The sequence below is a fragment of the Hemicordylus capensis genome, chromosome 1, assembly GCF_027244095.1.
Source record: "Hemicordylus capensis ecotype Gifberg chromosome 1, rHemCap1.1.pri, whole genome shotgun sequence".
NCBI lineage: Eukaryota > Metazoa > Chordata > Lepidosauria > Squamata > Cordylidae > Hemicordylus > Hemicordylus capensis.
In genome coordinates this window covers 171,659,509-171,676,696 of record NC_069657.1, presented here as the reverse complement: position 1 = coordinate 171,676,696, position 17,188 = coordinate 171,659,509, and the positions used below count along the sequence as shown (strand labels likewise).

At 42.4% G+C, this 17,188-nt stretch overlaps 1 protein-coding gene and 1 long non-coding RNA gene across 27 annotated transcripts in view; one reads left to right on the top strand and one right to left on the bottom strand.

Annotated features, from left to right (window-relative positions):
* Positions 1-17,188, bottom strand: part of LOC128326989 (histamine N-methyltransferase-like) — a 194,096-nt gene that overhangs the window by 139,495 nt on the left and 37,413 nt on the right. For 7 of the 20 annotated variants that reach the window (XM_053255046.1, XM_053255036.1, XM_053255063.1 and 4 more), the window contains one exon: positions 496-643. In XM_053255046.1, coding sequence (XP_053111021.1) covers positions 496-626 — 131 coding nt within the window. In that variant the 5' untranslated portion in view covers positions 627-643. Of the gene's footprint in view, positions 1-495; positions 644-4,410; positions 4,431-4,766; positions 4,902-5,429; positions 6,172-9,284; positions 9,345-10,574; positions 10,784-12,358; positions 12,684-12,924; positions 13,052-17,188 lie in introns of those variants that run through there. The other 13 variants (XR_008308416.1, XR_008308418.1, XR_008308415.1 and 10 more) reach the window with 9 other exon arrangements.
* The window catches only part of LOC128327058 (uncharacterized), a 100,940-nt gene continuing 97,522 nt past the window's right edge, over positions 13,771-17,188 (top strand). For 4 of the 7 annotated variants that reach the window (XR_008308437.1, XR_008308451.1, XR_008308436.1 and 1 more), the window contains exons 1-2: positions 13,771-13,888; positions 15,777-15,859. This is a non-coding gene — a long non-coding RNA (uncharacterized LOC128327058). The remainder of the gene's footprint in view (positions 13,889-15,776; positions 15,860-17,188) is intronic. The other 3 variants (XR_008308444.1, XR_008308452.1, XR_008308453.1) reach the window with 1 other exon arrangement.

Sequence of the window (17,188 nt, the reverse complement as noted above, 5' to 3'; positions counted from 1 at the left end):
TACTGGCAATAGGGGGTTTAATGTGATTTTTAAAAAATGTAATGCAAAGGAAAGAAGTCCATAAATGTATAGGTATAGTAAATACATTTTGTATATAGGGTACAGTCAATGGATTAGTAATTATAATGTTATCAAATCATTCATAAAGTCTTAACAATATTAAACAATGCCATTTCTGTTCAGAATGTTTGTATGTGCTAGTATTTCTTCAATTCAACAATATTAATATTTGACGAAACAACGCAGATAGAAGTTTCTTATCAGGAAGAACAGCTTTCTTCTGGAATGTCTGAAGCAAAGCACTATCAAAGATCTAAAGAGGAAAGGAAAATGCAGAGAAATAGTAGTCCATAACTTTCCAGCTGCTCTTGCAAAGGACTGGCTTTAGCGCGCACACACACACACACACACACACACAGACACACACACACACACTTATCATGTATGCCAGTGTGCCAAAGGTATATCCTTTTGATAAGATCTTGACGCTTTTACCTTGTTAATATGTCTGGCAGTTTCCTCTCAAAAAATTCCAGCATGCACTGATGCTCCGTTGAATTCTCGAGGAAGAGACGAAAAGATTCAACATACTGGCTCTGGTCAGAGAACAAACTTCTCATGGTCATGGCTGTTTCTCAACCCACTTAGGGGGCGGGGGGAACATGCAGGGGGAGAAAAAACCAGAATTATTTTTTGCTCTAGTTTGGGGGTGGGAGAGGGGAGAGAAAGCTAATGAAAAATAAAGCACAGAGTCAGTAGTTCTCCCACGTCACCGACAACTCCTTAGAAAAGCATAGGTCTCAGGCTGTTGCTGTATTACGTAAGACAGTATAATGAGAAAGCACTTGCTGAAGCTGCGTATCGGCATTTTTATCAGACTTTGTACTGAGACCTTGACTGCAGCAAATGGCTGCTTTTCAGTCAGAACAAAGCTGTGGAGTTAGTTTCCTTTGTAAGCATAAATTTGAGCAATCAGTGATTTATATCAGAAATAATATCTGTGACTACTTCTGCTGAATCTCCAAGGTGACTTCAAGCATGGGCTTTTTGCCTAGCTAGAATTCCATTTTATTTTTAAATTGATTTCCCTCTCCTTAAATTAGAGGACAGTGGGGTGTAGGGATTACTTCAGTTAGATTTTAAAAAGTAGGGTCTTGGTTCTAAATATGCTGGCACAAACATGTTAAAGTTTTCCTAGTTAAACTTTTATTCCTTATTTTAAATATTGTATACTCCGCACCCATAAAATTTGAGTATTTGTTAAGTTTTTAACAAACAAGGGACATGAAGCCATACACTTGAGTGGCTTGCTTAAATCAATATGTGAAATCCAATTTGCCCACTAGTTGCTTTGTTGTCTGTTTACTCTAGTCTCTGCCAACAAACAACAACTTTTAACTCTGTGGTATTCTCCAGTTCCATATCTGATTGGGGATCATCATTTTAACTAGTCTATCATGCTTCCTACGTCCCTCTTTCTTTCAGCTTTCTACCTCTCCCACTACCATTTCCTCACAGCTATACTTTTCAATGCACTGCACACTGCAATCTGCTTCCTTGAGATTTGGCCATTTTTCAGCTTCCCTTCTCAACCTACCCAGAATTTCTCTCCTGACTTTCTGTAGACACAATGCAGCCTTTCATATTCCTAGGTCCTCTATGATAGTGGGGCTATTCTCATGATTAACTAAAATTGAGCTAGGAGAGCCTAGCCCGATTTTTGTTAATCGTCAGAACCACCGGGCTCGGCTGCGAGCCTGGTGGTTCTAGAGCGGGTAACCCGCTCTGGAACCCCTGGTAAAAAGCAGGTTGGCGGAGCGAGTGCTCCGCCAACCTGCTTTTAACAATCGTGAGTAGCCGCGCCTTCGCGCCGCGCCTACTCACAAGTAGACCCTCAGCCGGGAGGCAAAAAGCTACCTCCCAGCTTGGGGATCTCCCCAGTATGCCCTGCGCGCTCACGCAGGGCATACTGTGGCTTGCGGGGGCCGCACAGCAGCCCGAGCTCCTCAGCTCCCACCGGCTCCGTCTCGGAGCCGGAAATTGTGTGGGCGGCCTATCCGGCCACCCAGGGCTCCCTCTCCGCTCGTGAGGAGGGAGAGCGGGCTTAGCCTGCTCTCCCCGCTCACCTAAAGAAACCGGGTCTCACGGATCGTGAGACCCGGCTCATTGTGTCCTTCCTTCTGGGCCCACTTTCTACTCAGCTTCTCAGACCTCAGCTTACCTACCTCCAGTTCACACATGTTACTATTTCAATATGTTGTGAGCCTTCCACTTAATGCTCTACTCAACAGCACATTCAGGCCGAGAAGTTAGCATTTTAGTGAACATTCTAGAACATCATTGAAGCCCAGACAATTACTAAGGCTGGCTAAGGTTCAAATGAGATAATAGCCACCATTTCTTTCCTACCTTCTGAATGGAAAAGGGCTTATGAGATACCATGTCCACATATGTCCATGTATCCCCCTCTAATAACATTTGAGCTTACAGTCCAATACAAGCCAAATTCACACCACATGGAAAGAGGTCCTAGGGAATCCTGACAGGAGTATTTTCTTTTTTGCTGCTACACCATGTTGGTTCAAGATGGCAGCCCTCAAGGTATCCTAAGAACTACTTATTTACATATTATTAAATAAACTGCATTCCACCTGTCCATGTCCAGGATTCCTGTCAAACCATACACAGAAGAATTGTAACTAATAGCACCCATTTATATCCTATTTCTGAACCCATAAAAAGTGTAGGTAGTTCCACATAAGGATTTGGATATCTGGAATGGCATCCAAACTAAACGATGACTAAGTGATGACTAGAGAACCAAGGTTGGAAACATTAGATCAGGAAAGAAGGCACAAGCAGCCTGCTTGCCACCGCTACCGTCTCCCAGTCAAAGTAATCAGATTCTGTTTAGAATCCATGTTGCATATCTATGAATGAACCTGGCCCACAAACATAGTATAAAGCTCCTAGGAGCGGATGACTTTGCTGCCACGCCCACTACCCCCAGCCCAGGCCAGGGCTTTCATGACCTTTCCAGAATATCTGGGGATTTCTACCTCCTCCCTACTGGCCCAAGCAGGCCCCAGGCCTCCTGCCGCAAGTGCTCAGTATAGTAATGCTTTGAGATGACTAAAGTGAGTCTTATTGTATGGGAGTTGTTCAAAAGTGGGTCCAAACTACGTCAGCTCCCTTGTAGATCAATTTAAAATGGTCAATAAATAGAAATCATTTCTTTTAAAGAGGCTACTAGACTGAGAAGGAATCTTGTCTATTTATTGTGTCCTCATAACTAATTGTGGCTATGTCATCAATCTAAATTAATTTTCAATTGACTCAGCTACAGGATCAGCTTGTTGCCTTGCACTTATAGAAGTGAAGGCAATGTGCCACCCTGCCTCTCTTACCGGCCCACCCCTTCATCCAGAGCCAGTGCTGATGTCCCACATTCCTCCCTGGCCCCACACTCTGCCTCACCAGACCAGACACCACGCCTCTTCCCCTGACCATACAGTGTGTGGTGCCCTCCAGGCAACCCACACCTCTGTTTACTGCTCCAGCGGTTGTGCCCTATCCTGCTATCACTTCAGCACCAAACCTAGTGCTGAAGTTACAGAAGAAAAAGAGCAATCACTGGTGCTGGAATAGCAGTGACAAGAGGCCAGTGAGATGGTGCTGTTCAAAGCTGAAAACAATCGTGTAGGTCACCCGGAAGGTACAGCATGCCAGAAGGTGAGGAAAGACTGCAGCATCTTGGCTGGTGAAGAGGGGCAGGGCCTGTGAGAATGTTGGGGTGTGATCAGCATCAGCTCTGGGTGGGGCTCATCAGGGAGGGGGAACACACAGGAAGGTGGGGGCAACAAGGTGGACGTGGTAGCAGGCCGGTGAATTACTCTTGCAAGGGGGGGGGAGAGATAGGGTGCTTCACTTGATGCCCCATGGCCCTTCACCTTGCCTCAGCTAACAGAATGAAAATTACTACCAACTAGCCACTTGGTATTTATTTTGTACACACCAGTGACATGTGGAATGTATAAATGTGCACATGGAACTAATTTACACAGTTATTTTTCACTTCATATGCGTTGATCAGATCTGCACTACATAGCACATGCTGATCTACATGCAATAAACCATATAATATGCAGGTACAATTCAGCAATTCCCAAGATCAGAGTGGAAAAAGTAGTGCTGCTATCACAGAAGTTGCTGCAAAATATCTCTGTTTACAATTACTGCTCATTCACACACTACCTTCTGAGTACAATTGTCTTTGGGAAGGCCCACACAGATTACAGCCCTCCAAGCCAAACATAAGCTAAAGCCCAGTATTATGAACTGACTATCCCCTTCTTTCTTCAGTCCCATGCAGGCAGCAAAAACAGGAGGTTTAAGCCTGCTATTCATCACCTTTGGGCAGCTTTTAGTTTGGTGGTCACTGTACAAATTGTCCTTTGGCCTGTCTGTGCCTTCCACCATGGATTAATACACAGGGAACACTTAGCTGCAGAAATGACATGGTGAAGTGGTCCATATGATTTCCATGAGCACATCAAAAATGATACAGGCATCCAACCTGTATAACTTGCTGGTTTGTTCACTAGATCAACAGCACAGAAAATCCTAGGCAAAATCAGAGGTAATGGGAAGAGAACCCAATTATATGTTTTACCATCTTGGTATGAATAAAAGCACAGTAAAACATCTGAATAGCAATGGGTTTTGAAATACAAAGCATACCTCCTTGCAATGAGACTGGTACTAACCATGTTTACAAATTGTTTTGCTAAGCAGTCTCCTGTCTTTTAGAGAACGTTGACGAGATTCAAGCCCCTGGACATCTGAAACATTTTAAATCACAGGATCTAGTTGTTGGGAAACACGAGAGTTTTGAACCTTTCCTGATTTCAAATAAAGAAATAATTAAAGCTATGCCACTATCCATTACAAAGGCTCAATCCTATGCACATTTACTATGGAGTTAGTACTGCAGAAGTTACCGAAGCTAACATGTGAGTTAGCATGCACACAACTAGGCCGCTGCACAAAAACTAGTTGCAGCAATTTAATGTATACATTTGACACAGTGCCTTTCCTTCCTTACTTTCTCCACACATAGGGATATATTCAAGGCCTAGCACTTTTCAAGCTGGATTTGCACCAGTAGAAATAAATGAAAATGCTTGCTTCCCCATAACAGATTTAGATCTTTAATTAACCACATGTCCATAAGCAAGCACTGTGGGTTAAATCCAGTTTCAAAACAAACCAGACTGAAGTAACTTTACACAGATTGCAGCAAGAAACAAAGTTTCAGTCTTATTTCCTGTTAGTTTCTGTTGGCTAAAAAAAGTTAAACACAGATTATGTTATCTTTTTCTTTTTAAGACTTCAAAAAGGGATTTAAGTTGGAAAACATTAGTACTTACAAGCAAAAGAAGCTGCCTTAATGAACTGTTGGAATGTTGAAACAGTTTGCAGGAAATGGATTCTGTTGTTAGATCAGTACATTTTACAAGCCGAATCTCCACCCACAAAACTTGGCAAACAGAGTCTTCCTGCTCCAAAAGGGAGAGAGAGCAATTCCTACGGAGAGGTGATTTCATTCTCATTCATGAGAATGAAAGCTTAAGAGAGCAAAATTCTGCCTTTATTTTCACTAGTGTAATCTGAAACAGGCACCTTTTATTAACCTGCTTTCCTTAAAGCAAGTCAATTTATGAGATCCCCCAGCTGTGTGTGTGTGTGTGTGTGTCTATCAACTTTGCAATCCCTAGACCAATTTGAACCAAATTTAGTAATGTGGTAGGAACACCAGGGACATTTCAATGGCATAGTTTGTATTATGTCATCCACCCCAATTCAAGATAGTGGCCATGTGAATGTTTGAGCAAGTGGATTAACTTGTGCACCACCTAGCCGATTTGAACCAAATTTGCAATAGCTGTAGGGCTACATAGGGAAGCCGCAATGGCATAGTTAGTAATGATGTCATTGCTTTCATTGTTTCACTATTTGAAATCAGGAAAGGCTCAAAACTCTGTCGTGTGTGTTAGAACAGTCAGTCAGTCAGTCCTTTATTGCGGTCATAGACCAATACTTAGTAATTAGAACAGGTACATAATGTAATTTAAAATGTTTCAGATGTCCAGGGGCATGAATCTCTTCAACATTCCCTAAAAGACAGGAGACTGCTTAGCAAAATAATTTGTAAACATGGCCAGTTTAGACTGACCCCAATTCAAGATGGCGGATGCATGAATGTTTGAGGCGCAGGTGGGCTAGCTTGTGGACTGCCTAACCAATTTGAATCATATTTGCTACAGCTTTAGGGACACATAGGGACACCTCAGTGGTGTAGTTTCTGATGAAGTCATCCACCCCAATTCAAAATGGTGGATGCACAGACATTTGAGGCACAAGTGAGAACTGGTTTGGACCAAATTTAGTATGCTTATGAGATCATCCAGCTGTGTGTGTGTCCCTCTATCAACTTTCCAGTGCCAGGACCAACTACAAACCAAATTTGGTAATGTTGTAGGGACACAGAGGGGCACCTTAATGGCATAGTTTGTGATGATGTCATCCATCTCAATTCAAGATGGTGGACACATGAATGTTTGAGGCAGAAGTTCATAATCATCTATTAAGATTATAGTGAAAGGAAATTAGACAGATTAGTTCTTACCAGAATGACCTGTATTATTGTATATAAAGAGAATTCAGCTGCAGCCATTTAATTTAAAACAGAATGTTCTTCCTTACTTAACAGAATGTTATGTAACCTTGTAAAGTTCTGCTGTCTAAGCAGAAATATGTTGAGAACATTAGCATTTTTAAGCAGCTACAGGAATGCGCTGGAAATCTCTTAAAGATCAAGCCATTAAGACTCTTGCACACTCAGGATCACTTCCAGCATAACCTTCCAAGTCTGCCAGATGCCTCTTTTCTTAAGTGAAGATCTTTATGTTATTGAATCCCCCCAAAATGTATACCTTTCCTTTTTTATGAACACAAATCAGTTAAAATAAGCCCTGATCAAGCTCTGCTTATGGGCAGCCAGGCAAATGTGACAAATATATATAAAATATATAAAAGAGCCAGCGTGATGTAGTGGTTAGAATGGTGGACTAGGACCGGGGAGACCCAAGTTCAAATCCCCATTCAGCCATGATACTTGCTGGGTGACTCTGGGCCAGTCACTTCTCTCTCACCCTAACCTACTTCATAGGGTTGTTGTGAAGAGAAACTTAAGTAAGTAGTACACTGCTCTTGGCTCCTTGGAGGAAGAGCGGGATATAAAAATGTACAATAAATAAATAAATAAATAAATAAATAAATTGTTGGCCCCGGATGTGGATTTTCTCCATTCACATCAAAAGATACATCTAGCCAGTTCAATAGGGCTCAGCTAAATATCACAACCTGTATGCCCTCCCAATGCGTCCTTTTATCATGTGGGAGACCTGTTCTGGAACCTATACACATGGTCGCTATACATATGCTCCACAAATTTATTTAAGCAAGTAAACTGTCCCTCCATGTGATAAAGGAATGGGACATTTGCAGAGGATGTCCCAATGGGTGCACTTTTGACTTGCCACTTCCTTAATGTGTATGCCAGGGGCTGTATCATCTGAACTGGCCTATTGACAAAAATGTCAATCAATTTAAAATTACCATATAAATGCATGAAACACTAGTTAATACATAAGAATCACAATGATATTATATTATATCATTATATTAATTCAGTGTACCCCAAAGTAAAAATAATCTTGCCTATTCCCTAAATACCTGCCTTAAACAGTTTGATGAAAAAATTAAGATAGGATACTTGGTCAAAAAAATGGTAGCTGAGCTTGACAACAAGATTTTGTTGGGTAACAGTGGAACTGAACTGCCATTGCTAGAAAACAGGCAGGTTGTTTTTGTCCAAATTGCTTAAATTAACAGGTTCCCCCCATCCCTGTGTTTGCATCAGGGGCGTATCTATGATGGGGCAGGCAGGGCACATTCCCCAGGCGCCACTTGAAGGGGGGCGTCATTTTTAAAATAAATAAAAAAATTTAAATTGCTGCTGAAAACAAAATGGCCACTGTGCAAGCTGAAATGGCCTCTGTGAGGCCCTTGCAGAGGCCATTTGAGCATGCATGGTGGCCATTTTGTTTTTGGCAGCCTTTAAAAAAAACAAACCTTTAATTTAAAAAATGACCACCACACATGCTCAAATGGCCCCTGTGAGGCCCTAGGCCTTGCCAGGCCTCGCAGAGGCCATTTGAGCATGTGTGATGGCCTCCAAAATGGCCACCACACTGATCTTTGTAGGCCCAAAAATCAGCCCGGGACAGGCTGTGGCGGTGAATTAAGAGGCCATTGGGGGTAGGGGAAATCTCTGCAGACCCTCCCCCCACACACCCTTTAGGAAGCCCCCTGAAGGGGCTACAGGTAAAAAAAAAATTTTTAATTTAATATAAGTCACTGTACACATATTTAGTTTGGCACTATATACAGAGAATCAGGGCTTGTGAATACTGAGCTGAAGCTTATGAGCTAGGATTCTATTCATTTGCTTTTACCTTGCTTCTTGTGATAAGTGAGTTAAATGTGATGTCTTATTAATATGGCTATTAATGGTGAGTTTGTCTTTGAATCAGTGTTAAATCCTTAGTATTAGGGCCCACTGGGAGTTTCTTGCTCTCTTTCTCTCATTTTAACTGTCTTTCTGAAATACTAGAATATATTCCAAGCAGTGACACAGTTTACTCTGCATATCCTTTAATTATTTTTAGAGTATCTGGGAAAAGTCAAATTCTCCATTTATTTTTAAAACGTATGTAATAGTGATGCTACAATGCATAGTAGAGAATTGGACAGGCACTTCTGTTTAGTTTTCCAAGTATACATCCACATAGTATTTGGGTATTTCATGAGCTCCAGCATACTTAAATTTGTAGTTTTCCAGCATTTTTTGGTCTGGCTACGTCCACTGCTAAATAGTTTTTTGAAATATTAAAAGATTAACGAGCTTGACTTGTATTTTTCAGCTGATATTATGATAAAGTTATCTGAAAGATGGATGTCAGATGTTTGGACAGGGGGCACAATTTCAGTGCTTGCCCTAGGCGCTATTTTCCCTAGATAAGCCTCTGGTTTGCATGCTTGTCCACGCACTCACACACTCACACATCTGTCAAGTTATGAAAGAGGATCTGTATTTTAAAATGGTTAAAAATAAATAAATCCCCATAATGCTGAAAGGACAACATAGTATACAAATTCACCTGTTCAGTGGTCTTCCCAGTGTGGAGCACAACCTTTAGAGCCCTTCTCCTGTGCATATACTGAAATTATATGGTTGAAATTGGAGGTTACATGAAATTCTAAGGGCTGCAAATGCACTCTTAAACAAATTCCGATCATTTCAAATGACAACTGTACAGGTCAAGTACCTTGTGAATTGTTTGGATTGTTGGTGAACTAAATAGGCAGACAGACTACTTATTTATATTTCTTTTCAAATACAGCGGCTGACATACAGAGCAAGGTTCAGCAAGTGAGCAGCCTAATAGAAGTTCCCAACTAGCCACACTGGTTCAGTGAGGAAGCAGCAATGTATCCCTTTCCCAGGAAATCCCCTGTGCCATCCGAAAATATGGCCTTGAGGGTTGTGCAGTCCTTGGGGGCATAGCTAGGGGAGAGGGGGCCCGTGTTCATCCCTTTCTCTTGCGGCCCCCCCAGAGTGAGGGAGATAATGAAGAAAATAGGAAGGAGTGGAGCTGGAGGGCCCTCAGGAGCTGAGGGCCCATGTTCTTTGAACCCTTTCGCTCAATTATAGCTACGCCCCTGTTGGGGGCATATTGTTGTTTCCCACTACTCTAGTACCATTAGTTGAGAAGTTCTGTTATGCTGCTCACTCGTTGCACAGGTGTATCCTTGTTCTGTATGTCAGTCAGAGAGACCCTTTACCAGCTTTCCCTAGCATTTTACAGACTGCACAGCATAAGCTTCTCTCTTATTTCAACTTATGCCATTAAGGGGGGGGGGCGGTTTCAAAAATAGTCATTATCAAATACTGTATGTTTATTTAATAGTTGCATTTCTATTCTTCTCCAAAATGCTAGCATATGAACCTGTAACCACAAAAACACAAATTTTGTTTAGTTGTTTTGCATAGGACACATACTGTATGTTCATGAAAATAGTGGTCATCACTGAGTGGGGCCACCTCTTCTATCTTCCCTGCTTCCTCATTCCAACTGCTTTGGACATCCTTCCCAAACCTCAATGAATGGTAACATGATGAGGCCCCGCTTAGTGTCTGCATATGGGCAACTTGCTGACCCCTGAGCGCCTCCCAGGGCTGAGAAAAGCTCACAATTCTGATTTCATTTTCTCCCAAATGCATTAGTATATACTTTTAATGAAAGCGTTGCTCCATATCTCACATTTATTTGCCCTGAAATACAAATCACATTCACAACCATTGTCAAGCCATCTGTGCTGGGAGCATAGCTCAGTGGCAGAGCATATCTTTGCATGCAGAAAGTCTCAGGTTCAATCCTTGGCATCACCTGGTAGTGCTGGGAAAGACTCTTGCTTGAAATCTTGGTGGATTGACGGATAAATGGTCTGACTTGGTATAAGGCAGCTTCCTATGTTGTATTTGGGGTTGCCAGCCCTCCAATGTAGGCATGGAATCTCCGGGAATCACTGTCAATCTTCAGGTGGCTATTGAAAGCCAAACTACTTACTACCACAATCATCATACTTTATTTACGGTCTTTGACCAAAAAAGAAATAAAAATCTTTACATAATTAAAAGGAAAAATATTAATAGAAAGTCAGTTACACATAAATGGCTAGCAGCTTTTGATTAATAATAATTACACGTAAAAATAAAATAACGGCATTGGTAAGGCGTAAGTGTATAGGCATAATTTAAAATTAACAGTAAGGAACCCAAAGTTGCATTCTATTCTTTTGGAGTTCTTAATCTGGTGACCAGATAACAGAATTTAGCCACAACGTATGAAATAGTTGCATCATTATCTGCTAATAAATATTCAACAACAAGATCCTCAGGTTGTTCCCTCATATCATTTAACAGTGGGCTGATTAATTGAGATCTCAAGTTTTGATATATTGAGCACTTCAAAAGTATGTGGGCCATGGTTTCAATCGCCTCTCCACAGGGGCATTTCCGTTCTTCATATAATAGCTTCAAATACTTCCCATACAGCATTGCGAATGGGAAAGCATTGAACCTAGCCCTGGTGAAGGCCCATCTAAATTTACTCAAAGTGATCATAAATAAATACGTTGCTGGAACAAGATCTGTCTTAGCATATACTTGTTTATAAAAAGATGGTAAACAAGACTTCTCTTCCTGGATGTCTATATCGACCAATCTCTGTCGTACTAGACTGCGGGCTGTGTTCTCACCGCTCTCTAATAATAGAGTGGGTGATAGGCCGCATTGGCAAAGTTTATCTATCGTTTTGTTAGACCAAGATGCCCGAGGCTCAGCCGCAAGAAGCTTTGGAATTAGCCCTGACGGATGCAGATGAAGTTTAAGCCAATAAAATATCCTTAGGAGCCAAGCCCTGGTTTCCAATTTCAGTATGCCTGCCTCCATGCGTATCACCGAATTGGAAACACAGTTGGGTACACCAAATAAAGTTCTTAAAAAACTGGTTTGAATTTTTTCCAAATCTTTAAAGTTGGTGTACGGTCCCAATTGTGTCCCGTAAAGGAGTTGGGGAATCACTTTGGCCTTATAAAGTTTAATGGCAGCAGGAATGTAGTTCCCTCCTTGGGACCAGAAGAATTTCAGAATGGCTATAATACTGCGTTTGGCCGTATCAACTACCGATCTAATATGGCCCGTTTTATAGCCATTGAATTGAAACACTATCCCAAGGTATTTGATTTGCTTTACTTGGTCTACATTGTGATCTTCAATTGACCAGTTAAAATTCTGATGTTTAGAACTAAAGCGAAGAATTTTTGTCTTAGAATAATTTATTACTAATTGTTCCTTCTTGCAATGGCTTACTAAAACACCCAAAGCTCTTTTTAAACCTATTCTAGTTTGTGATAGAATTACAGCATCATCTGCATACATGAGTATAGGGAGATGTTTGTCTTCCAGTTTAAGTGCATGTATGTCCGAACCTTGCAGCTGCTGGATTAAACTGTTCACATAAAAGTTGAATAGGAAGGGAGCTAAGATGCAACCCTGTCTAACTCCCCTATTTATGGGTATCTTCCTTGAAAGTTGACCTGTAGAATTAAGCCGTATACAGAGGGTTGAGTTCTCATATAGTTTATATTACTACCACATTTTACATTGTACCTCTGCACTTTCGCAAGTAAACTTTATTTCTTTTTTTCAGAAGCCCTGTATTTGAATCTGTTGCTCCTTTGGGGTACCCTAATATTGCCATTGTCTCTGTGCAGTCTGAGGTCCTTGTTATTCACAGTTGCAAATTCGGTTTTGAATAAATTCTCCTAGGGTGGCCCCAAAGCATATACATTTTTTATTTTGTTTTGTTTTGTTTTGTTTTGTACGTTTATATACTGCCCCATACAAAAAGGTCCCTGGGCAATTCACATATAGGTGCACACACATGTACACATGTGTGAGTAAACATGGTACCAAGCCACTTAGACCTATTTCTCATTAAGATCGTAGACCTGTGTGCCACAGACTGCAGGTACAGCCTTACATGCCTGAGTCCTTAAACAGACAAATCATGCACATAAGAAAATATGATGAATTCTAGACTAAAATCCCCCTCCCTCACATTTACTTTTCTATATGGAGAAAAGCAAACTTTTCCAGTTTATGACCTTAATGAGAATTGGCCGTCAGGTAACATGAGTATCAGCTCTCTGTTCCTATGTTCATTCAAAACACACCTGGGATGATGAATGGGACATTCCTGAGAACTGAGATAATGAGGCTGTTCTCACACACAGGCAAAACCAAGTTAGAGGAGCCCTGTGTGTGAGAGCCGCTGGGAGCCATGTGGCTCCCAGTGTTGCCATGGCAACAAACTCAGAAGGAAGATGTGTTTATTTCATTATTTTATTTTTTACATTTATATCCCGCTCTTCCTCCAAGGAGCTCAGAGTTGTGTACAAGCTTATTCATTCAATTCCTTTATTATGATTACCGACCAGCACAATTTACAAGCTTATTTGTATCCTCACAACAACCCTGTGAGGTAATTTAGATGTGGCTGTTAGCCTGGGTTAAGGGTGCAAATGTGCCATTTGCCCAGGCTAACTGAGCGTGTGTCAGTGCCACGTGGCTCTACACAGCACCCACGCAACAGCAGCCATAGGCGAAACTAGGGGGGCAGCCAGGGCACGTGTCCTAGGTGCCACTGGGGGGGGTGCCAGTGCCATGCTGCCCCCCCTCCCCAATTCATGGATTTTTAAAAATTATTTTTGTTTAACCTGTAGCCCTTCAGGGGGCTTCCTAAGGGCCATGGGGGCGGGCGGGGTGTCTGCAAAGGTTCCCCTTCCACCCACCAGCCTCTTAGGTCACTGTCATAGCCTGTGTCGGGCTAATTTTCAGGCTTGTTTGGGCCTACATAGATCAGTGAGGTGGCCATTTTGGAGGTCACCGCACCTGCTCAGAAGGCCTCTGCGAGGCCTGGCAAGGCATAGGACCCCACAGGGACCATTTAAGCATGTGCGGTGGCCATTAAAAAAAATTTTTTTAAGGCTGCTGAAAACAAAAATGGCCACCGCACATGCTCAAATGGCCTCTGCAAGACCCAAATCTAGATTTTTCCCAGATCTAGGGAGTCAGAAGAATGCAAAGTTGTTGGCAAGGGACCCGAGCATTTAAAAAACAGATATAAATGGCACAAAAGTAAGTGGACAAAACATCCCTTAAAAAGACAGTGTTGGTTTAATACCTTGTAACCCAGCAAAACTGAAGGAGAGGGAAGGAGAGGGGAGAGGGAAGGAATAAAATAGAAATATTCACTCGCATGCTGTTTAATTCTCTATACAGAGCTCTATCTTTATCTGCATATTGTCAGCCAATCTGATTATAAGGTTTGTGGGATTTCAGACTTGGAAAGTGCCTGCCTTTAACTTGTATGGTGCTTTTAAAAAACCCAAACAAACAGAATATCACACTGTTTTGCTGTTCTGTGGCTAGTTGCAACTTCCACCTTCTTCCTGATCAGGCTGCGGGATCCAGGCCTATTGTAAGCTGCTGGATAATTTCAGATTGTTTGGGGCCCCTAGGATTTCCCATTGCAACCATCTCCCTTTAAGGCAAAAGCTGTTTGGACAGAAAAAAAGCCATCCCTGAATTTCTTGGAGGCAGCAACCTGTAATGAGGTGTGCTTGGAGGCAGCAACCTGTAATGAGGTGTGCTGAGGTGGCAGAGGATTTGCTAAAGAGAGCTTTCACTGCTTAGCTCTGTGGAGGCATGCCCACATGGATGTGCTGTGTTTCCTTGGGAAGGCAACTGGCACATATGTGCCACATGTGTGGTTGTATGTGTGTATGCATGTGTGTGTTGCTTACAACCTGTTTCTCCTGAAAGTGAGAGTATTTTTGAGCTGATATTATGGTAAACTTATCTGAAAGATGGGTATAAGATGTTTGGACAGGGGCACAATTTCAGTGCTTGCCCTAGGTGCTTTTTTCCCTAGATACGACTCTGCCAACAGCCTCCTGACTGGCATTAAAAAAAACCTCCCCATAATGCACCGTGCACTCACACAGTGCATTATGGGAGTATCCATGGCCTCTCTGCCCCCAAACCTCCCTGTGTCAGCAAAAGCTGGCAATCATCTGGGTGAACGAGCCACCCTCTTGTCAACAAAGAAAGTATAATCTGCGGGAGAGGTAAGCTTTTCGAGGCTTCCTCCCTGCCTCTTCGAGCCCTTCTCACGGATCATGAGAAAGGGTTCAATCTGTCTGATTCTGTTAAATAAATAGATAAATGAATTCACAAGCATATATGTATCCAAACAAAAATGCATGTCTATTGTCAGAAACAGAAACTGCATGCTCAGCTCCCCCTCCCCCATCTAGTAGAACTTAGAATCCAGTAGAACTTATTTCATGTAGTGAATGAACACAGGGATGGGAAGTGCTACTCGAAGGTTCTACTAGTAATGGAAGGGAATTAAACAAACACAGAGCTTTTCTCTCCAGCAGCAGCTACATATTTAAGGCAGCATCTAGTTTTGTGCTAGGGACAGTTCAAATTGTAGAATGGACTAGAAAAGCTGGCTGTGCTTGCTTTCCTGCCATGTGGCTCTGTCCTGGAATCTGTGTTTCACTTCAGATGTTGTTCCTTTTTAGGAACAAGAAGCAGAGACATACCAGTCACATGCTTCTTTCACAATCTCTTTGTAAGATTTGAAAGTGCTTTCACAGAACACAAGCAGAAGAGGGAAGTAGCAGAGACCATGTTTTTACAGAAAGCAGGAATGATTTCTTTAATTTAGTCATCACAGCAGGGGCTTTCACCTGGTTATTAAATATTATTGTAATTTTAGCTAATAAAGCAAGTAAATCTATGTTGTTGAATAGTCTTAGTGTGAGCAGAGTCAGGTTGCCAGGGTCTCAAGCTATAAAATAGAAAAGGCATGGATTCCAAGCGTATTTTGCTCCTTTCTCTTTCTTCTTAGGGCCAATTCATATATGTGCAATATCTTTATCTTTCAGCATTTAATGGTTTACTGCTGAATGCGTACTGCCACCATTAACATGTATTTTTTAATCTCTACTGTTAGATCTGTGATGTTGCAGTTAGGAACAAGCATGTATGAACAATGCCATAGCCCGAGAAGCAACTGGGATGAAACCAGAGCTTAACGTGGGTAACGTGAATATGAAGGGCTCTGTAATACAACAGCACATAGGTGAAAGATATTGGGTCACACAGAAGCTGTGTGGCTGCCACTGACAACACTGTACAATCTAGAGAAAAGAGTCGTGGTATGCAAGGACAAGACAGTGGAATTGAATCAGGAATATTAATGGTTTAATGAAATACGTATTACTAGCCAACCCCGCACAGAGCATCTGTGTGCTCTTTGGGGCTGCGGTTACCTCTTCCCCCCCACCTTCTGCCCCAGTCTCCACTTCCAGGCCCAACCACCTCTCCTCCCTACCGCCACTTCTGCCCCCCCACTCCCCCCCCCGGGCCTTGCCTCCGCGGCTGGGCTGGGCCGCCGCCACCTCTGGCCTCCGCGGCCAGGCTCGCTGCCGTGGCAACCAATTCTCCTGGGTGCGCCTCAGCCAATCAGGCGCATCCGCCGCCCAGCCAATCAGCTAGGCGCTGGGACGCACATTCCAAGGCACACCCTAGAGAATGAATATAATAGATTATAAAGAGGCAAGTGCAGTCTGCCTTCAGTGCTCTTGTTGCTGGCTGTTTGTTAGTCCCGCCTCTATACCAGGACTGGAATAAAAGTGCAGGAGAACCTCCATATCGTGGAGGTTCTGTTTTCCGCTATGACCATGGATATGGAAACCGTGGATATGGAGGCTTTGAGGCAATGGGATCACAGGGGTTAGGTTCCCAGAGGTTAGGACAATGTTAAAAAAAGGGAGGAGATCCCTAAAAATGTGTGGGAAGTGGCCTACCATGATCCGTGGGTCCCAGGCAGCACAGCAATGCCCCCCAATAGCAAAAAATCAGCTGAAAAACACAGTTTTTTTCTGGAGGGTTTTCTTCAAAACAATCCATTTTGAGGCTCCCAATCTCAAAAACAGCAGCTGGAAATGACCTCTGAGGTCATTTCTGGCCACCCCCCGACCCACGGATATGTGAAAATTAACAGTTGCCTTTCCCCCCGGGTGCCAATTCCCCAACCATGGATACACGAAACCACAGATATGAAATCTGCAATTAATGAAGTTCTCTTGTAATGAAAACCCCATTCAAAAGATCAATGGCCTAGATCAATGAATTTGGCCTAGATCAATGAATTGATTAACCAAACCACCACAAGCAGGGGAATGTTATTGTTCTGGAGATGTGTTTCTGTCCCACATCAGTATACTATTCAGTGGGGGGGGGAGATTTAGGGTTTTAGCATATGAAATCATGATTCCTGATTAATTTGCAGAGGTTTACTGAACAGAGGGATACAACCACTGCAATCAAACATGTTTATTTGTAGTAATGTTCATAATGGCA